At 36.7% G+C, this 18,793-nt stretch overlaps 1 protein-coding gene and 1 pseudogene across 2 annotated transcripts; both read left to right on the top strand.

Annotated features, from left to right (window-relative positions):
• Positions 1-5,050: 5,050 nt before the first annotated feature.
• LOC147513393 (uncharacterized protein At3g49140-like) lies at positions 5,051-13,645 on the top strand (annotated as a pseudogene). The gene is made up of 10 exons (XR_015215431.1): positions 5,051-5,637; positions 5,707-5,809; positions 6,115-6,182; positions 6,281-6,429; positions 6,511-6,635; positions 7,156-7,506; positions 8,341-8,493; positions 9,138-9,233; positions 11,737-11,919; positions 13,396-13,645. The product of XR_015215431.1 is annotated as an uncharacterized protein At3g49140-like (transcript).
• Positions 13,646-14,357: 712 nt separating this feature from the next.
• Positions 14,358-16,599, top strand: LOC147513392 (ABC transporter G family member 8-like). The gene has a single exon (XM_086596441.1). The coding sequence runs from the start codon at positions 14,664-14,666 to the stop codon at positions 16,473-16,475; it is 1,812 nt and encodes a 603-aa protein (XP_086452567.1). The 5' UTR covers positions 14,358-14,663; the 3' UTR covers positions 16,476-16,599.
• The last annotated feature ends 2,194 nt before the right edge of the window (positions 16,600-18,793 follow it).

Genomic DNA, 18,793 nt, shown 5'->3' with positions numbered 1-18,793 from the left:
ATGAATCAATAGTAATACGTTTTTCTTATTCAAGATTAAAGAACCTTCAAAGAAATGCAGCACACTTAAGGGAATTAGCACAATATTGTGAATAGAACAATGCGGAAACAACGTTACCCACAACAAATAGATCGATCATACACAAGGATCGATCATTCTCACTAGACAAGACTTCAACACCCTCCAAGTACTATCCCAACGCTTCTCATTAACAATTTAACAAGTATATAAAGTAAAGATAATAATGCAAAAGATAACCAACCACAAGACAAGGATATACCGTGGTTCGGCAATTTGCCTATGTCCACACTGGCGAGATCCAAGCTTTACTAGATGTCCAAAGTAACAGATTACAAGAGTTCTTAATTCACTCACAAAGAATGAACACTCAACTCACTAAGAATTTTTCTATTACAATCTCTCTATTTCTTTCTTTTTGGTTAGGTTAGGTTTCTATAGAAAAAACCTATATTTATACTATTTCATAAAACTTCCGAAAAAGTCAAAATTAAATCTTTGAAAAAAATGGAGGGCTGGTCGGCGCTCTCGACCGAGCAAAGTTGAGCACGGTCGGTGTAGCTTAAATTAATGGAGGTCACCAAAGCATGAGCGCGGGTCGCGCCTTGCCCAGGTGTAAATGGAGTGCGGGTCGCGCTCTTCACACCAGAATGAGAAAACATCATTTTTCTCTATAATTCTCCACCTCGGTGAAGTTTTAACACATAAAGCCGAGTCGAACACATCCAACAAGAACATATCCATCCAGAACTCGCAGTCGACCACCCCGAAGGGCCATGCCCACAAAGGGCCACCCACAAAGAGTGTCTTGCTCACAAAGAGCCACCCACAAAGAGTGTCATTCTCAAGAAGAGCCACCCACAAAGAGTGTCATGCTCACGAAGAGCCACCCACAAAGAGTCATGCCCACGAAGAGCATGTCATACCCGCAAAGAGCTATCTTCACAGAAAGTCATGCTCACAAAGAGCAATCACGCCCACAAAAGGCCATGCCTACGAAAGGCATCAATCAACAATGCATGAGCCTCCACCATTTGTGGAGTACCTCCAACCAATGTTGGAACTCAACTCCATAGAGAACCTTCTACAATCCAAAGCCCTTTTGCCCTTAAGCAATGAAACAAATTCCCAAATACAAAACTTGTCACGAGCCTCCACCATTTTCTACATATCCACCGACCAATCTCTGTAATGAGCATCTATAACAGTTTTCTTGAAGCTATCTGGCTCATCATCTTCAATATTCAGTGCGTAGGCAACCGAGTCCGATTGACCATAATGCTTCACTGACTTATCATGCTCGTACTTCATAACTTGTTTCACACTTCTCTTTGGCTTAGATCTAGCCAAAGCTTGCTGCTCAGGTTGTTGTAACTCTACTTCTTATTGTATAGTTCTTTCACTAAGAACCTCACTCTCTTTAGCATCCTCAGACGCTTCTATCTCAATCACTTGAGATTCTATAGAATCACCACTATTTCTAGCCTTCTCCGGCCTGCTAAAATGTAGCACCGAAGTCTCATCAAAGGTAACCTCACTGCTGACCAGGAACTTGTGGTTCTCAAGACACCACAATCTGTATCCCTTTCCTCCCTTTGCATAGCCTAAGAATATAACTTTCTTATCTTTAGAATCAAGCTTACTATCCTTCACATGGTAGTAAGCACTAGATCCAAACACGCGCAAAGTACCATAATCAGCTGGTTTTCCTGTCCACACCTCATAAGGTGTCTTGCAGTCTATCGCCGAAATTGGTGATCTATTATACAAGTAACACGCCATGGCCACTGCATCTGCCCAGAACTCTTTGCCAAGATTGGCATTGGAAAGCAAACACCTAGCTTTTTCAAGCAACGTGCGATTCATTCTCTCTGCTAACCCATTCTGCTGCAGCGTGCCCTTCATCATCCAATTAATGTCGGCAATTCCGCATTTACGCGCACAAAACTCTTGGAAAGGCCTATAGGTATACTCAATACCATTGTCAGACCGTAGTGTTTTCACCTTCCTATCTGTGCGATTCTCAACCCTTGCCTTCCACTTCTTAAATGTCTCGAAAACTTCATCTTTGGACTTCAAGATATATACCAACGCATAGCGTGTATAATCATCGATGAAAGAGACATAATACCGGTTACCTCCCTTAGAAGCCACTCTAGAAGGTCCCCAAACATCCGTATGCACATAAATCTAGGATGCCTCTCGTCTTATGCTTGCTTGTACCGAACTTGACTCTGCATTGCTTGCCATAGACACAATGCTCGCAGAATTTCATACTTGGTTTCTCCAAGTCTTTTAGTAGCCCTCGCTTGCACAACTCAGACAATCCCTTTTGGCTCATATACCCAAGGCGCATATGCCATAATTTTGTGCACTCAGAATCACCACTACATGTACTCACTGCTACATCACCTATCACTGTACTATCCAACAATGTATACAAGTTTCCAAGTCTTTGACCCTTCATAATGACTAAAGAGCCACTAAGGATCTTTAGGACTCCACCATTTCCTACAAAATTGTGGCCTTTGGAATCCAAGGTACTAAGAGAAATAAGGTTCTTCTTTAGCTCAGGAACATGCCTCACATCGGTTAAAGTCCTCACTACACCATCATACATCTTGACCCGTATAATTCCAATTCCTACCGTCTTACAAGCAACATCATTACCCATCAAAATGGAACCTCCACTCAAGTTCTCATAGGTAGCAAACCACTTCCTATTTGGACACATGTGGTAGGAACACCCGGAATCAAGAATCCACGTATCGGTCATGTGGTTGTCTTGTGTAGACACCGAAAGACTTACATCATCCCTATCAAAGCCGGAAGCAAGACTTGCTTCACTAACATCATCATTCTCAAACTTACCACTCATTTTGTTACTCTTTTTCAGGCTAGGGTAATCACATAGATAATGCCCCTTTTCCTTGCAATTGTAGCATCGTACATGTTTTAAAGGCTTCTTCGAACTACCCTTCCACTTGCTTGTGGAAGTCATCTTATTCGACATCACCCTCGCCATCTTTTCTTTTGCTTCTTTATCAAACTTTTCTACTTTAAATCTAGCATTTGACATTTTGGGAGTTTTTTTTTCAAGTCACACACAATAACCCAAAAAAATATCTCACCCAGGAATTTTATTGAACACCTTGTCTACACAAATTTCGAGCACTATGGTTCTTTACCAAAACTCAAAATCCTAGGTCGTATACCTCGTTCTGATACCAATTGTTGTTTCTCTATTTCCGAAAAAGTCAAAATTCGTGCTGAAAAATGGTGGAGCGCGGGTCGCGCCCTCGACCAGGCAAAGTTGAGCGCGGGTCGCGCTTAAATCAATGGAGGTCACCAAAGCATGAGTGTGGGTCGCGCCTTGCCTAGGTGTAAATGGAGCGCGGGTCGCGCCCTTCACACCAAAATGAGAAAACATCATTTTTCTCTACACGCAACAATGCTACTCTTAAGAATCGATTGATCAAAGCAGCACTTACACAATCTTACAATTTCCTTTTTATAACATTCGCGTAAACGTGATTTTAGAATCAACGCTACTAATATTTTAAAGATACTAAAGAACAAATTTTTGTTTCACCTCTTATATTGACTATGATAACTTGTCGACCCAATTACCAAAGCTGACGCCTCTGATGCAATTAGGAAATTGTATTTAAAATAAATATAGATGAGTGCGTGTATATTTGATAGAATCATCCTTGAATAGTTGAATAATTTAGACGAAATTGAATCATCCGTGATGAATGTCGGGTTCGCTGTCTTTGTCGTGACGTCCATTGCTCCCATTAGTTTCCTAGCAACCTTGTAACCATTCCAATATGGAAGTCAAGAAAATTCCAGAAATCAGTAGTTTGAAGAGATACAAAAATAGGCAAAATAATAAGAAGACTAATAATTAATTTGCTAAGAAAAATACTTGCATGAGTTTGTGGAAAACCTTTGAGGGTCAAAAACAGTAGAAATGAGGCATTTGGGTTTAAAAACTCATCGTCTGTTTTATGATAGAGAGAAAAAAATGGTTGCGCCTGTCCATGTCTTCATGAGTCTTGGGCAAATAAGAACTGATGAAGAGCTATTCTTAACTGCAAAAAGAGAGTACTAAATTACAAATAAAGAGGGGGTTAATGTAAGTGCATCCCCTGGTACTAAAATAAGATTTTACCGGTCTAGCATTTGGACGTATAAAAGAAATTTAAATCGGCACATATAAAAATTTAATTGTGTTTAAAGTTTGCAATTAGTCATTTCTAGAAAAAACAAAGAGTTTTTTTGTTTAATTTCACAATTAAGAATACAATTAATTTTTAATCCAACTCATGGGCTGTCATAGTGGTTAAATCGGTACACGTAAAAATTTAATTGTGTTCAAAGTTTGCAATTAATCATTTCTAGAGAAAACAAAGGTTTTTTTTTTTGTTTAATTTCACAATTAAAAATCTAATTAATTTCTAATCCAACTCATGGGCTATCATCGTGACACTCGTCTCGACCCTTGATTTATAACCCCACCTCTTAAATTGAATATCAGCCATTGGCTATCAAGACCAAAAGTTTATGTGTTATACCGATCTGGAACTCTAGAGATCATTATTACTCATATCTCAAAAAAATAATAATAATAATGCAAAACTCGATTGCCCTTTGGGCTTTTGGTCGCAGCCACACCAAATAGTCGTGAAGCTATCCTAAATAACTGACCAACCATTATTTTTTAAGGACTCGAGATCTCTACAACCGGGTACAGAGATCATTTCTGTAACCGTGTTATCTCGCCGTTCATTCAAATTCGAGATGTGTGTGTGCCTCAATACCTGTGTGTGCTCCGAGATGTGTATGTATGCGTCGAGATACGAGATGGGTGTGTGTAGTAAAGAGATTGATCTCTGTACCCGGTTATAGAGGAACCGCTCTCATTTTTTAAACACTGTGATTGTTGCAAGAGATGAAATATATAACTGAAGTGAGAAGAGAAAGGTAAAAGAACGTTGAGTAGCATTTGCAAGTAGGACCAAAGCATATCCCATTTCCCCTGTTTTCTCCACACCACTCGACCAACGATCAGTGTTGGCACGAGTGTACAGCTAAATAAATAAAAAAAAAACTCCAAACGCGTTCGCCTTGTTAAAAAATTAGCAGTATACCAATCAGTGAAGTACGCATGTGATGTGGATAGAGATTTAACTCCGCACTCTCTCATCAACTTGGAGCACCCAACACGTTCACTCCCACCACTGTCTAAATCCTCCCATCATGATGATCCTAGAATCAGCACTAGCCGTTAGATTCCGCAACAAAACCACCACCACATCAACAACAACTAGTCTTTATCCCCGTCCTTGGTTCAACCACGATGAAGTGGCTCCACCTTCAGTTCATTTCACCCCAGGGCTCAATTCCTCTATATTATGCTTATTATCAACAAGAAGAAGAAAAAGAATAAACTGGGCTTTACGGGCTGGGGATGGCCCAGCGGAGCATTCTTCGGATTCGGATCCTCCATCTTCTTATCATCCGTTTGAAGATATAGGTGAACCCTCTTCCACGTCATTGGATTCTGGAGATGCCCGACCCACACCTGCTGAAATTACCAGAACATTAATTGAGGTGCTTTCTTTTTCTTTATTCATTCGTTCATTGCATTTATAGTATTGTTAACAGTATTGAAATTTACAGGTGAACAGCAAAGCCACACTCATGTTTTCGGGATTGATTGATGATCAACTTCCTGACACTGTTTTCTGGCCAGATTTACCTTATTTAACGGACGAACATGGAAGTAAGCCTGGCTTTATAATAATATGTATTTTCATTTTTGCCCGTTCGCAGTATTTAGAATTTAGAAACAATGTTGTGTGAGAAAAGAAACTGACTTTTGTTTTTTTAATTCATATTGAATGCATTGTGTTGTTAGACCTCAATGGAATACACACACCAGTAGTGCATTGAGGTTTGAGATTGCGTTACATAAAATAGCCTTTGGCATTGTAACAAAATTCATGATTGGGAAGTTGGAAAAAAAATTATTGCCTTTTATTGTTCTTTTTTGTTTGCTATATTCTAAATTGTGCCGTATCTCTTCAGATGTTTATTTTGAAGTAAAGGACGATGAAGACATTCTACAAACTTTAACTACTGAGAACAACTACGTGGTAAAATATTTTTTTTTGTTCTCTATTATCGTTATTGTTACTTAAGGTCTAAAATGTTGTCAGTATTCATACACTGATTATGATACTTTATAATGCAGCAAGTTGTAGTGGGTCTCGATCGGTTGAAATACTCAACGAGATGGAATTAGGACCATCTGATATTGATTTTGGATTTGAAGATATTATGGAAGAAGCTAGTGACGATGAGGACAATGAAGGCGATGATGCCAATGATGATTATGAGAATGTGTATATTCTTTATTAGTTTATCCTTTTATGGTTGTGTTTGGGTTGTGATGAAAGTATTTGACAAAAGCTTTGCTTGTAGGACTGGGTTGACGTTCTTGATGACGAGGAAGATGATATGGATTCTGACGAGACACTTGGGATTGGGCTTAAATTGGGGACAATCGCTCTTCCCATCCTATGTACTTTGCTAAGAAGATGTCCGAGGTAAATGGTTGGAGGATAGATATAGTCTTTCACAAGCACCATTAAGTTCATCCTTGTTGTCTTAAATTTTGTGTAATGGAGTAACCTTCATTACTCGCACACATCATGCCAATTATGGCTTTGAGGCTTGGTTGGATGGTAGGGCTGACATTTTCTGTTTTGGTGGTGTATGCTCATCCTATAATGGTGAGTTTCTAGTGCTGCTAGAACGATGTTTGTTTTGCATTAAATGATTGGTATCACACTATGACATCACAAAATGACAAAACGTACTCTAGGGCTGCTGTACAAGATAAAAGATCTTAGGTGGGTGCCATCCTTACAATCGATTTTTCACGTTTAAGTGTAATAGGTTATAAAAAGTTGTGAATTTAAGCGCATAATTGGTTGCGTTTATGGGTATTCTTATGCAGATCAATTTGAACCTAATCTAAGTGGGTCATAGCATCTGTTTCTAGTTTAATATGAGTACCTTGGAATATTGCTGTTACTGGGTTGAACTCTTAGTTCTCTTTTCCAGGCTGCATCAGATAATCCAATGATGGATTGCATGTATCAACCTCCATCAGGCCTTTGTATCCAAGGTCTTTTGCAACCTGCCTTCATTGAAGAAAGTTCTGTTATAAGAAAACATATGTCGGATCGTCAATCTCATAATGATGAGACATATAAAGTTGAGAAGCTTGTGGAGGACAGTCTAGATGTCCCTGGCATAAATGGTCATGATCATAATTCAGACTTAAAATCCTCATCTCAAAATGGTTCAATCTGGGCAGAAGAAGAGGAGAAAGATGAAAACTTGAGAACTGGTTCTTCATTTTACAAGCTAGAGATGGTCAAAATTCAGTTGATTTCTCCACATGGAAATCAGGCATGTTGATAGTTTCTCCTTCTTCTGCTTCTTTTTTATTTTATTTTATTTTCTTTATTTTATGTTTACTTTAATTTTTTATTTTTTCCACTAGGTAATATTTACTGTTAAATCCTTTAGGAATTGGAGCATCTTATCTTCAAAGTCTTAACGTAAGTAGGAAACTTAGGATTGTATGCTGTTCTCTAGCTATAGTTTACAAACAGTCCTTGCTTTACTTAAGCACATGATTTATTTTTATTTTTATTTTTTCCCTTTTTGATTGGTTTACTTGAATTCCTCATCTTACACTTTTATTATGAATTTGTTCCACTTGAAAGCAAAATTAATTCCCTCATAAACAAATGTTTAGTGACACACTGATGCTCTAATGCTATTTGTTCATTGAATCAGATGGAAAAGTTGTCTTCAAAAAGACTTTTCTTGTTTTTGCCTTTCGCTGTTTTCACTTGAAATTGTCATGAGGAGAGCTCATCTAGATTGTTGACAATAACATTTGTAAAACAGGAACTGATTAATTGATGTTGTCATCATCGTTTGCTCATCCCAACAATTAGGAAGATTGCACATACATGCATAATAATCTTTTCATGCAGTGTCTTGATCAATCGATTAAGAATATTGCACCTTAGATTGGTCAGATTTGAATATTTGGAGCACCCCATCCATGTATTTGCTAAAGCAATTAGCCAGATCTTTTTCCTTAGTGCCACACTTTTTCTTACTTTGTGTTCATCTTATGCTGTTATAATTTTGTTTATAGTGATCATCTTATGCGTTGTGTTTACCTTTATGGCTTTTATCTGATGCGTTACATATACCACTTATTTGCAGACTTTTGTTGAATTAAATGACTTTCAAAAAGCTCAACCAGATGCTATTGCACATTCAGCTCCTAAAATTATTTCTCGCCTCAAAGCTGGAGGGGATAAAACTATACAAGCTCTCAAGTCTCTTTGCTGGAGAGTCAAGAGTATTCAAGTAGAAGTAAGATACTACAGCACTTGTCAATAAACTTCTGTACATCAAGAAATGATCATGTGTGGAATTCATGGGAAACAGAAAATTAATTCACCTTACAGTGTCTGTCACTCAGTCTCTTGATCTTGTTCTTTGGTTTGTTTGTGCTCCGTGTGAGTTTGCTATGCTCAAATGAGCAGTTGTGGTGCAGTTGGTGTTCTTTGTTTGAAAGCCTTTTGCACAAGAGTCTTGTACCCTGTTACATAATTGTGAATATGAACCAACTCTGGGGGCACTGTTTTGTTTTATCGAAGACTACTTGGAAATGCATTTGAAGGTCAACTGATAGAACTGTTGTGTAGATCATTGCCACATGTTTGTGCTGCCTTAGCATTGTTTGTTTTTGGAAAAAGTTGACTTAGTGAGTAATCTTACACATCAGGTTGAACTTTATCTTTGTAATAAAATTAAACTCAGCAGCTTGCCTTCACATTTTAAATTTTTTTCAAGAATATGCCCTCCGTTGTGTACCATGGTACTTGAGCTTTTGTCATAGTAACTTTGACATGCGAAGGATTTTTGGTCTTTTGGGATTTAGTAATCCCATTTAGGTATTTGAGGGTTAACCTCTATGATGTCGAATGTTTGTTGATAATATCATTTTGCTGCAGGAGGCTATACTAATTGGGGTAGACACCCTTGGTTTTGACTTGAGAGTTTGCTCTGGAAAACAAGTTCAAAATTTGCGGTTTGCATTCATTGCAAAGGTATGTTATGTGGTTTGCATTTATTTATTATTATTTTATTTTTTTGCAAGCTCTTTCGTCTTTGATCCTATGTTGTCAGGAGCAAGGCAAGACCTGAGTGGTTAACTTTCCTCCTTATGAACGACCTACATCTATTATCTCTAAAAATTACTGCCTTGTCTGCTGAGTCACTTTGGGCGGCCTTTGACATTATAGAATTTACATCAACGTTGTTATTATATATATATACAATACAAATTTAAGAAATAGTTGGACATCCCAAAATGGAATTTGCTTCTTAAAATCTAGTTGTGCATGTAGGGCTTGTGCAGAGAGAGCTCCAAAATGTACTTTAGGATGGCTTTTGGCACAATATGATGTAGGATTACTAGCTCCTCTTTCTTACCATAATTCCTTATACTTGTGCTAAGATTATTATTTTCAACTTAGAATTATTATTTATTAGGAATTTGGAATATTTAGTATTTTCTATTTAGAGTTTAATTAGATTTAGAAGTCTAGGTTAGATTTAGAAGTTTAGTTTTCTTGTTAATCAAGTATGGCTTATCTATATAAGATGTCATTGTAGTTTAGTTCATTCATTTAATTATTAATTATCAAGTTATCAAATCTCCAAAATCTATTATACTTTTCTCCCTCAATTTTTACAATTCTTTTATTCAATCTTCTTCCTCCTTAAATCTATTCCCCCTTTTGAAGATCTATTCATTTTTTCTTCTAAATCTCTTTTTAATTCCGCATCAATTGGTATCAAGAGCCTCATTTTTTAGATTCTCATATAGAAAGCGATCCACCACCACCACTTCCGCAAACCCCCCGTTTTTTTTTTTTCTCTCAATGGCTAAATTTGTTACAAAGGAAGAATTCAACAAGTTCGAATTAAACCTTGATTCAAAGTTTGAAGCTTTTGATGCAAAACTTGAAGTTTTGGAGACGAGACTCATGATTATGTTCAAAGAAGTATTCCCTAACTCTAGCGCTTTTGCAAAACCCAACCCTAGCACCATCACAAACTCTAACACCACCACTTTCACAAATACTAAAGCCACTTTTGTAACTTCCACCACAACTTATACAAGCCATAACATCTCCGCAAGCCATGAGATCGTCGATCCTAAATCTACAGCAAAAGATTTCCTCCCAAGCCCAATATTAAGCTTTTTATCATCTACACCACCTCCCAAAATTTTCAACTTGGAAACCCCAATTACACGTCCAACCCAACTTCCACCAATACCTATCTATAATCCTCAAGAAATTGAAATTGTGAGAGAAAAAGATGTTGTTTCATATGTTAATTTTCCATTACAGGTTACCAAAAATGCTCCACATATTATGTATAAAGATTCCAACTTTCGAAGTCTACAGCTTGAACAAAAAAGTGAGATTTTTCAAAAGATAGAGTTTTTTTATTGAAGGGGAGTACCCACCAACTTTTATCTTTGAAGATCCGTTTGCATTGTTCCCTTCCCCAATGGTTACATGTTATTCGAAAAAACGCAAGAAATATCATAAGAAGTGCCGTTGAAAGAAATTCGTTGAAAGTTCGTTTGAAGCTTCTTTTGGATATGTATTTACTTCAAATAAAAGACTATGAAAATTTCACTCAAGAAGTTGAAAGAAGCGTTCGAAAGATTGTGAAAATGTTGTTTTTGACAAAACAAGGTTATTTTTTTTTTCTTATCATCAACTCGAGTCGAGTTTTTCAAAAGAAGGGAAAAATGATGTAGGATTACTAGCTCCTCTTTCTTACCATAATTCCTTATGCTTGTGCTAAGATTATTATTTTCAAATTAGAATTATTATTTATTAGGAATTTGAAGTATTTAGTATTTTCTATTTAGAGTTTAATTAGCTTTAAAAGTTTAGGTTAGATTTAGAAGTCTAGTTTCATTGTTAATCAAGTATGGCTTGTCTATATAAAGAGACCATTATAGTTTAGTTCATTCATTCAATTATCAATTATCAAATTATCAAATCTCCCAAATCTATTATATTTTTCTCTCTCAACTTCTACAATTCTTCTATTCAATCTTCTTCCTCCTTAAATCTATCCTCCTTTTGAAGATCTCTGCATCTTTTCTTCTAAATTTCTTTTAATTCCGCATCACAATACCTAATATAGCCATGTGCAGTTCATTTAACCATTGACAGTAGTATGTCCTCTAATTGAGCTCAATAGCCGCTATATGATTTGTGAGTTGGAACACTGATGTATGATTCCGTAGTACTTCAAGGAATATCTTCAATGCCAATGACCCATTTTTGGTTAAAATACCAACTGTTGAGTGTTTTATAAACTTGAATGAATGATTTCCTTGGTTATATATCCACAGTGGTTCTTGTAACTCTGACTTGGTACTTTTGTCTTTGATTTTTATGAATTGTGCTTTTGGTGATTTAGAACTTCCGTTCTTAGGAACAAAAACATCTAAACTAAACAGGAGTTTAAATGCTAACTCCTTCAAGATCTGTTTTCATTTTTTCCCATATGCTTGTACAGGCCAACTCTGAGTACAGTGCTGAGAGGCAACTTCACGATCTAATATTCCCAAGGATCCATCACAAGCCGCAAAAGAGGCAAGAAGCTCATTCAAAAGAAAGCTGACAGTACTTATCTCTGCACCAGGTTTCTTATTTGGTGGTTCTGATATTCTCTCAAGTGCTGACAACCAAATTTTAGCAGGTAAGAAGTTCGCTATATATATATATATATAATTTGTGTAAAAAAAATGTTATTATTTATGTAAAATCGGCCTTTTTGTTTTCTGGCCCATGCATTCTAGAATTATGTCTATTTGTTTGCCTGGTGATTTGACCAGTTTTGAAGTTTTAAAATTGTACTTAAGAGTCCTGAAGCAGAAATTTGTATAGAAGAGGGAATAATGAGTTTGGTCAAATGATTGGTTAAAAACCTCGCATGAGCAATGTTTCCCGAGGAGGCTCAGCATATAGGTTTTCTGCTACATATGACCGTGCTGGTTGTCTGTACTCTGTTCTGTAGTTCTTTACATAAATAATAACATTTTTTTTACACAAATTATATATATATATATATATATATAATTTGTGTAAAAAAAATGTTATTATTTATGTAAAATCGGCCTTTTTGTTTTCTGGCCCATGCATTCTAGAATTATGTCTATTTGTTTGCCTGGTGATTTGACCAGTTTTGAAGTTTTAAAATTGTACTTAAGAGTCCTGAAGCAGAAATTTGTATAGAAGAGGGAATAATGAGTTTGGTCAAATGATTGGTTAAAAACCTCGCATGAGCAATGTTTCCCGAGGAGGCTCAGCATATAGGTTTTCTGCTACATATGACCGTGCTGGTTGTCTGTACTCTGTTCTGTAGTTCTTTTGTGTTTGAGAACCTTGAATAGGTATTTGAATAAGGTCGGTATGGGTATAACTTAGGATAAAATAAATAGTAAACAAATAGTGAAGGTTATCTTTTGACAAAGTTCTTTTGTGTTTGAGAACCTTGAATAGGTATTTGAATAAGGTCGGTATGGGTATAACTTAGGATAAAATAAATAGTAAACAAATAGTGAAGGTTTATCTTTTGACAAAAGATCATCATTTCTGAACATAATCCTATATTTATATATAAGCACCTCCATATAATCAGATTGAGACATGAAGGCTAATGCCTATATTTGTTTTGGTACATGTGCAAAACAAATAAGAATCTGAATTGAGTGAAATTTTGTGTGAAGATGAACAGAGAGGGGAGATCATTGTCAGGTAAAGTGGGTCAATTTGCTTGAAAATTATGACCCTGATGTATTATAAGAAACCAAATAGAAATGTCAAGCCACATTTATCCCAGATGTGTGATATATGAAGCTCTTGATAAAGTGAAAGAGGTGCTGAAAGTGAGGTGTTCATCCAAGAGTTACATCTGAATGAAGTGCACGTGAATTATGGCAAATGCCCTGGCAAACTATCAAATTTAACAGCAAACCGAAAAGTTGAAAAATGAAACAAGGGAAAAGTTGAATATGTAACTGCAAAAGAAATGGAGGGAGTTCGGAAAATCGAGTAAGAGGTATGAATGAGGTGTAGTGGGAGATCAAGATCAAGATCCAATTATATTTATAGCCGGGTAGATAATACCTGATTCCTACATTTGCTTTAAGCAGTCGAGCCTTTTTATTTGCAGGTACCACGCGATGACCTTTGTTGGAAGAATTAACTGTCCAAGTATCAACAGGAAGGGACTCACCAAGCCATACAAGATTACTTGCTTTTCCCAAAGGATGCTCAGTAGTTGTTGGCGGTCTGAAAATACCATGATGGTCATATTTGTGATTGCATGTCATTGCATTATGTCTCCTGTGCACCAGATAGTATATTTCTCTTTAATTTTATTATTATTTTCTGGTGTTAATTGCAATGGAAATTATTCCTTATATTGTTTGTGTCAGTTAATTGATTTCACATTCTTTTCCCTGCTGAGGAAGAATGGCCAAGAGTGACACCCTGCGCATTTGCAGTATGCAATAATAATATGATAAAGTTCTACAACGATCGTCCTAATTGAAGATGACATTTTTTGCTCCTAGAGTCGACTAAATAGTTATGCCTGTACTGTAAAGTGTCAGATACCCTTTGATGCTAAATACCCCTTTACAGTCTACACACAATATTCCCCCTCTACCTCTAGTTATCATAATACTTTCCTTTTAGCCTTCTTACCACTGTTTTTCTTTTGGATTCTTAGTGTATTTGAAAAATTAGAAATTACTAATCAAGCTGACATATGTTAAAAGTACAATAATTGGCAGAGTTAGATGGGATAAAATATCATTGTAATTTTTTAACTTGATACATTTATTTACTTGATTGAACTCAATGATTTGCAAGTGAGACTGAAAAAGTTAAAAAGATGCAAACTGGGCGAGAAATCTAATAGGCTCTGTGTATCAATTAAACAATTTGAGCTCTGACATTGTAAATATACTTAGCAAGGAGAGTTGCAAGTTGCAACTCCGTGGTTCTATTTTTCGGTCTGATCTTCAATCTTCGGGATACAATTCCCAGTCATCCAATGCTGAGTGTACTCACCTTTAATGGGCTGAACAGCAACCCAACCTCAGCAGCCGTGCAGGTATTCATTCTTCCTAAGTTCATAGTTTAATAAGATTTCTTTTTTCCTTTTCCACATAAGAGTGAACAGAATAGATTATACAGTTAGACTCCACTAGAAAGTTTTTAATAATTTCCAAGGGCCAACCTGGATTTGATTATCTATAACTGTTCTGGTATATACACAAGTCCTTTTTAAAAAAAATTTATACTTTCGAATCTTATCCTCCAAAACGTTACATCCGAAGTCATGAAACTCAACAAGAATACATCCCTCATTATCACTCTCTCTTCACTCAATATAATCTTCTTCCATCTATCAGAAATACCACCACAACCTCCATGGAAGATCATTCATCGTCTCCATCATCAGTATCTTCTCCAACACCACCACCACATCACAAAACCTACACGTTAACAACTTCTTCAATATCTTACACCAAGTTCACTACCACAACCAATGCAGCCAGCTTTCTCTTCCGACCTTGTACTGCATCCCCACCAACTTACATTTTAAGGGATATCTCCTTCACTGCACATCCCTCTCAAGTTCTTGCCATTGTTGGTCCTAGTGGTGCAGGCAAATCAACTCTCCTTGACATACTAGCTGCACGTATCTCACCTACTTATGGAACCCTTCTCCTCAACTCTTCACCTCTCAACCCTTCGTCATTCAGAAAACTCTCAGCTTATGTGCCTCAACATGATGCATCCCTCCCATTACTCACTGTCTCCGAAACGTTCATCTTCGCTGCACGTCTTCTTATCCCCAACACATCCCAAATTCCATTGATTGTGAACTCTCTCCTTGCTGATCTTCACTTGTCTCACCTAGCTAACACCCGTCTTGCAAGCAGTCTATCAGGCGGTGAGCGTAGACGCATTTCAATTGGTCTCAGTCTCCTTCACGACCCTTCTATATTACTACTAGATGAGCCTACATCAGGGCTTGATAGTGCATCAGCCTTCAATGTAATGCAGACTCTTCAATCCGTGGCAACATCTCGCAATCGGACTATAATCCTCTCCATCCACCAGCCTAGCTTCAAGATTCTTTCCACAATTGATAGTATTCTCTTACTATCAAAAGGAACAATTGTACACCATGGAACACTCTCTTCCCTTCAATCCTTCTTACTAACTAGTGGCTTTACAGTCCCTCCACAACTCAATGTGCTTGAATATGCCATGGAGATACTAAACCAACTTTGTGAGGATAAATCATTTGCACCACTATCACTTGTTCCTCCTCCCTCTACCACAACATGTCTCCCAAATGAAGATGCAAGAGAGATCATAAGATATAAGAGTTCAAGAATTCATGAAATCTTCACTCTTTATGGCAGGTTTTGGAAAATTATTTACAGAACAAGACAGCTTCTATTGACAAACACATTAGAAGCACTTGTTGTGGGTACTGTGTTGGGCAGCATCTACATTAATGTGGGATTTGATAAACAAAGCATAGAAAAGAGGTTTGGACTCTTTGCATTCACTCTCACTTTTCTTCTCTCTTCCACAACTGAAACTCTACCAATTTTCATTAATGAGAGACCAATTATATTGAGAGAAACTTCAAGTGGAGTTTATAGGCTCTCATCTCATCTCATTGCTAATACACTAGTCTTCTTGCCTTACTTGCTAGTAATTGCAATACTTTACTCGGCTTCTGTTTATTTCTTAGTTGGTCTTTGTGCTACTTGGCAAGCTTTCTCCTACTTTGTATTGGTTATATGGATTGTAGTTCTAATGGCTAACTCCTTTGTCCTCTTCTTGAGCTCTCTTGCACCAAACTATGTCGCCGGGACGTCGCTTGTCACTATATTTCTTGGTGCTTTCTTTCTCTTCTCAGGCTATTTCATCTCATGTAAAGGTTTACCAAAGTATTGGCTCTTCATGCATTACATCTCAATGTACAAATATGCCCTTGATGCTCTTCTCATTAATGAGTATTCATGCCTTGTGTCAAGGTGTTTGGTATGGTTTGAAGATAGCAAACAGTGCATGGTGACTGGTAATGATGTTTTAGTGAATAAAGGACTTCATGAGAGGCAAAGGTGGACTAACATATACATCTTGATTGGTTTCTTTGTGTTGTATCGTGTTCTTTGTTTAGTTGTTCTGAGCAGAAGAGCTTCAAGATCAAAGAAATGAAGGCATAGGTGACCTTCAACGTTATTTGTTTTACTTTATTTTGTTGTATTGTTTGATTAAGCTTCAAGCAGCTGTGTAATGAATGTATAAGCTTCATCTAATTTACCAAGCCAATTATTATTTATCTCTCTCTCTCACGTACTATTTATGTTTCTTTTGTTATTGTATTCCTATTATATTTGAAATTAAAAAGCTAGGACAGCAATCATCACTTCAAAGAATTGCGCTGTGAAAACACAAATGAACAAGGCTTCGTACTAGGTGATCAAAAAATCAAACCAAATGATTCTAATATATACCAACTTAGCTTTCATTATGTGTCCTGTCAACTTGTTGTATTGTGTGGTTATAAACAAGTAAATGTTGAGAATCACGGTGAGTAGAATTCCCTCTCTGCATAGTTAATAGTTGAAAATGGACATATATGATAGATGGTAGGGTGTTATGTTTTGAAGAAAGGTTGTTCACTTAATCACTTCTTCCACGTACTGGCCAAAACTAAACTATAAGAGGCACATACATCATGCATGGACTTTGATTCACGGGCTTCGCCATTATTTTGTTCTGAGGGGTTGTCAGCTATTGCTTGTTTTTTTGTTAGTTTTGTTTGATTAAAATCAAGTAGTGCATGTTCACGGGCTATTCTACTATTGTATTTGTACTTTTGTACTAGCATGTGACTTGGTTGACAATTGGGCGTTGCGAAAAATGAAGATGAATTTGAATGTTTTCAAAGTCACAAGCAACGATCACTACCACTGCGGATAGAAAATGAGGAATTTCATTGCTGCACACAGCACACTATAAGGCAGAAGCAATGTTATTAGCCCAAAGCCCCAAACAGCCTTTTGGAATTTGGAGTGTTGGGCCCAATTAATTACACATACTTAGTTTTTGAACGAGGAATTACAGCCCAAGGACAAAGCCTAATAATAATTTCACCCAAATCCAGTCTAAATTTAATTACGGATTTAAAAAGGTCAGCAATCTTTATTAATAATTTCAAATTTAGGACAAATCTTAATTAATAATTTCGGCTCAAACACAAACCGGGCTGACATCATCATATGTAACGCATATAAAATTACACACACAGTATTTATATATGACAAAAAAATCTAAACAATATAAAATATAAAGTTTAGATTTTTTTATATGTAGGAGTTTAAATTTAGAGCATATCTTCAGTGCTCGAGATGTATTGCGCAGGATGTATGGGCCTTTGGATCAGTACTTTGTGATGCAATACACACACACTCCCTGTGGATGAGTGGTCCACATTAAATACGTCCTGCGCACCATAGATTTAGCCTTAAATTTACACAATATTTTGTTGCAATTGAAGAAGTCTGTAAAATTATATTTACATAGTTGTCTTGATTATTGTGTAAATATAAATTTACATTGTTGACGTCACGGGTCAGTCTGTGTTTTTTTTTTTTAAATCCGTAATTAAAATTCAGGATGGAATTTTCAGCCCAAATCCATATTTTTGAAGACCCAATTACTTGTTGGGGAGTGTTTTGGTTGTGAGTTGTGAGTTATGCACAATCTTTCAGTGATTCAGTCGGGACTCACAACCTCTCATGCAAGATGAATGTTTCATTGAACATCACGAGTTCACAACGGGCGATGTTGCTGGGTTACGTAAGCGATCAAATCAGGCAAGGGAGAAATGTTTCAAGTTTGCCACAAAATGGGCGTGGATGGATCGGATTTGGACCCTACCAAATTGGTTTACCTACCTTTAGTAATTGGGCCAGGAACCCTTTTCACCTGTTTGCTAGCCCAATAAGCTAAATTGTTTTGACTTTTGAGAGACATGTCCGCTGACAAGAAAAGGATCATGTCTGGCTCTTTGTTTCCGAGCAAAGGAACACTGAAATGGCTATCTATTAACAGAAAGCGTTACGTCTGTAAACTTGCAAGCATACCACATGGTTTGAAAAAGACCTCCTAGACCAACAATTTGTGAATGAATAGATTGACAAATTTTGCATAATAGACGAAGCAAAAATCTAGACATAAGTGGCAGTAGGATTTTATCTCGGCAATAATGGTACTAAGTGGATTTAGTTTTTTTAAGTGTTAAAGAGGGTGTTTTGCATGTGTTTGGTGTATTTTGAGGCTTCGTTTATGCACAATGTCGATATGATTTTATGATTGGGTCTCTACATTCAAAATCGTTAGAGTATTTATAAGTTTCGGATTAGAGTAATATTTTATAGATATAATCTCATAACTATTCTAAACATTGTCACAAATAATAAAAAAAATAAAAAATTTCTAAACTTGCTAAATATAGTATAAAAAATAGT

Source organism: Coptis chinensis, chromosome 3 (genome assembly GCF_015680905.1).
Source record: "Coptis chinensis isolate HL-2020 chromosome 3, ASM1568090v1, whole genome shotgun sequence".
Lineage (NCBI taxonomy): Eukaryota > Viridiplantae > Streptophyta > Magnoliopsida > Ranunculales > Ranunculaceae > Coptis > Coptis chinensis.
The sequence above is the reverse complement of the archived record's forward strand: the minus strand, read 5'-3'. Positions and strand labels throughout refer to the sequence as shown.

Bases quoted from the DNA above. Each gene is read 5' to 3' on its own strand.
- LOC147513392 (XM_086596441.1), top strand. From the start codon at position 14,664: ATGGAAGATCATTCATCGTCTCCATCATCAGTATCTTCTCCAACACCA.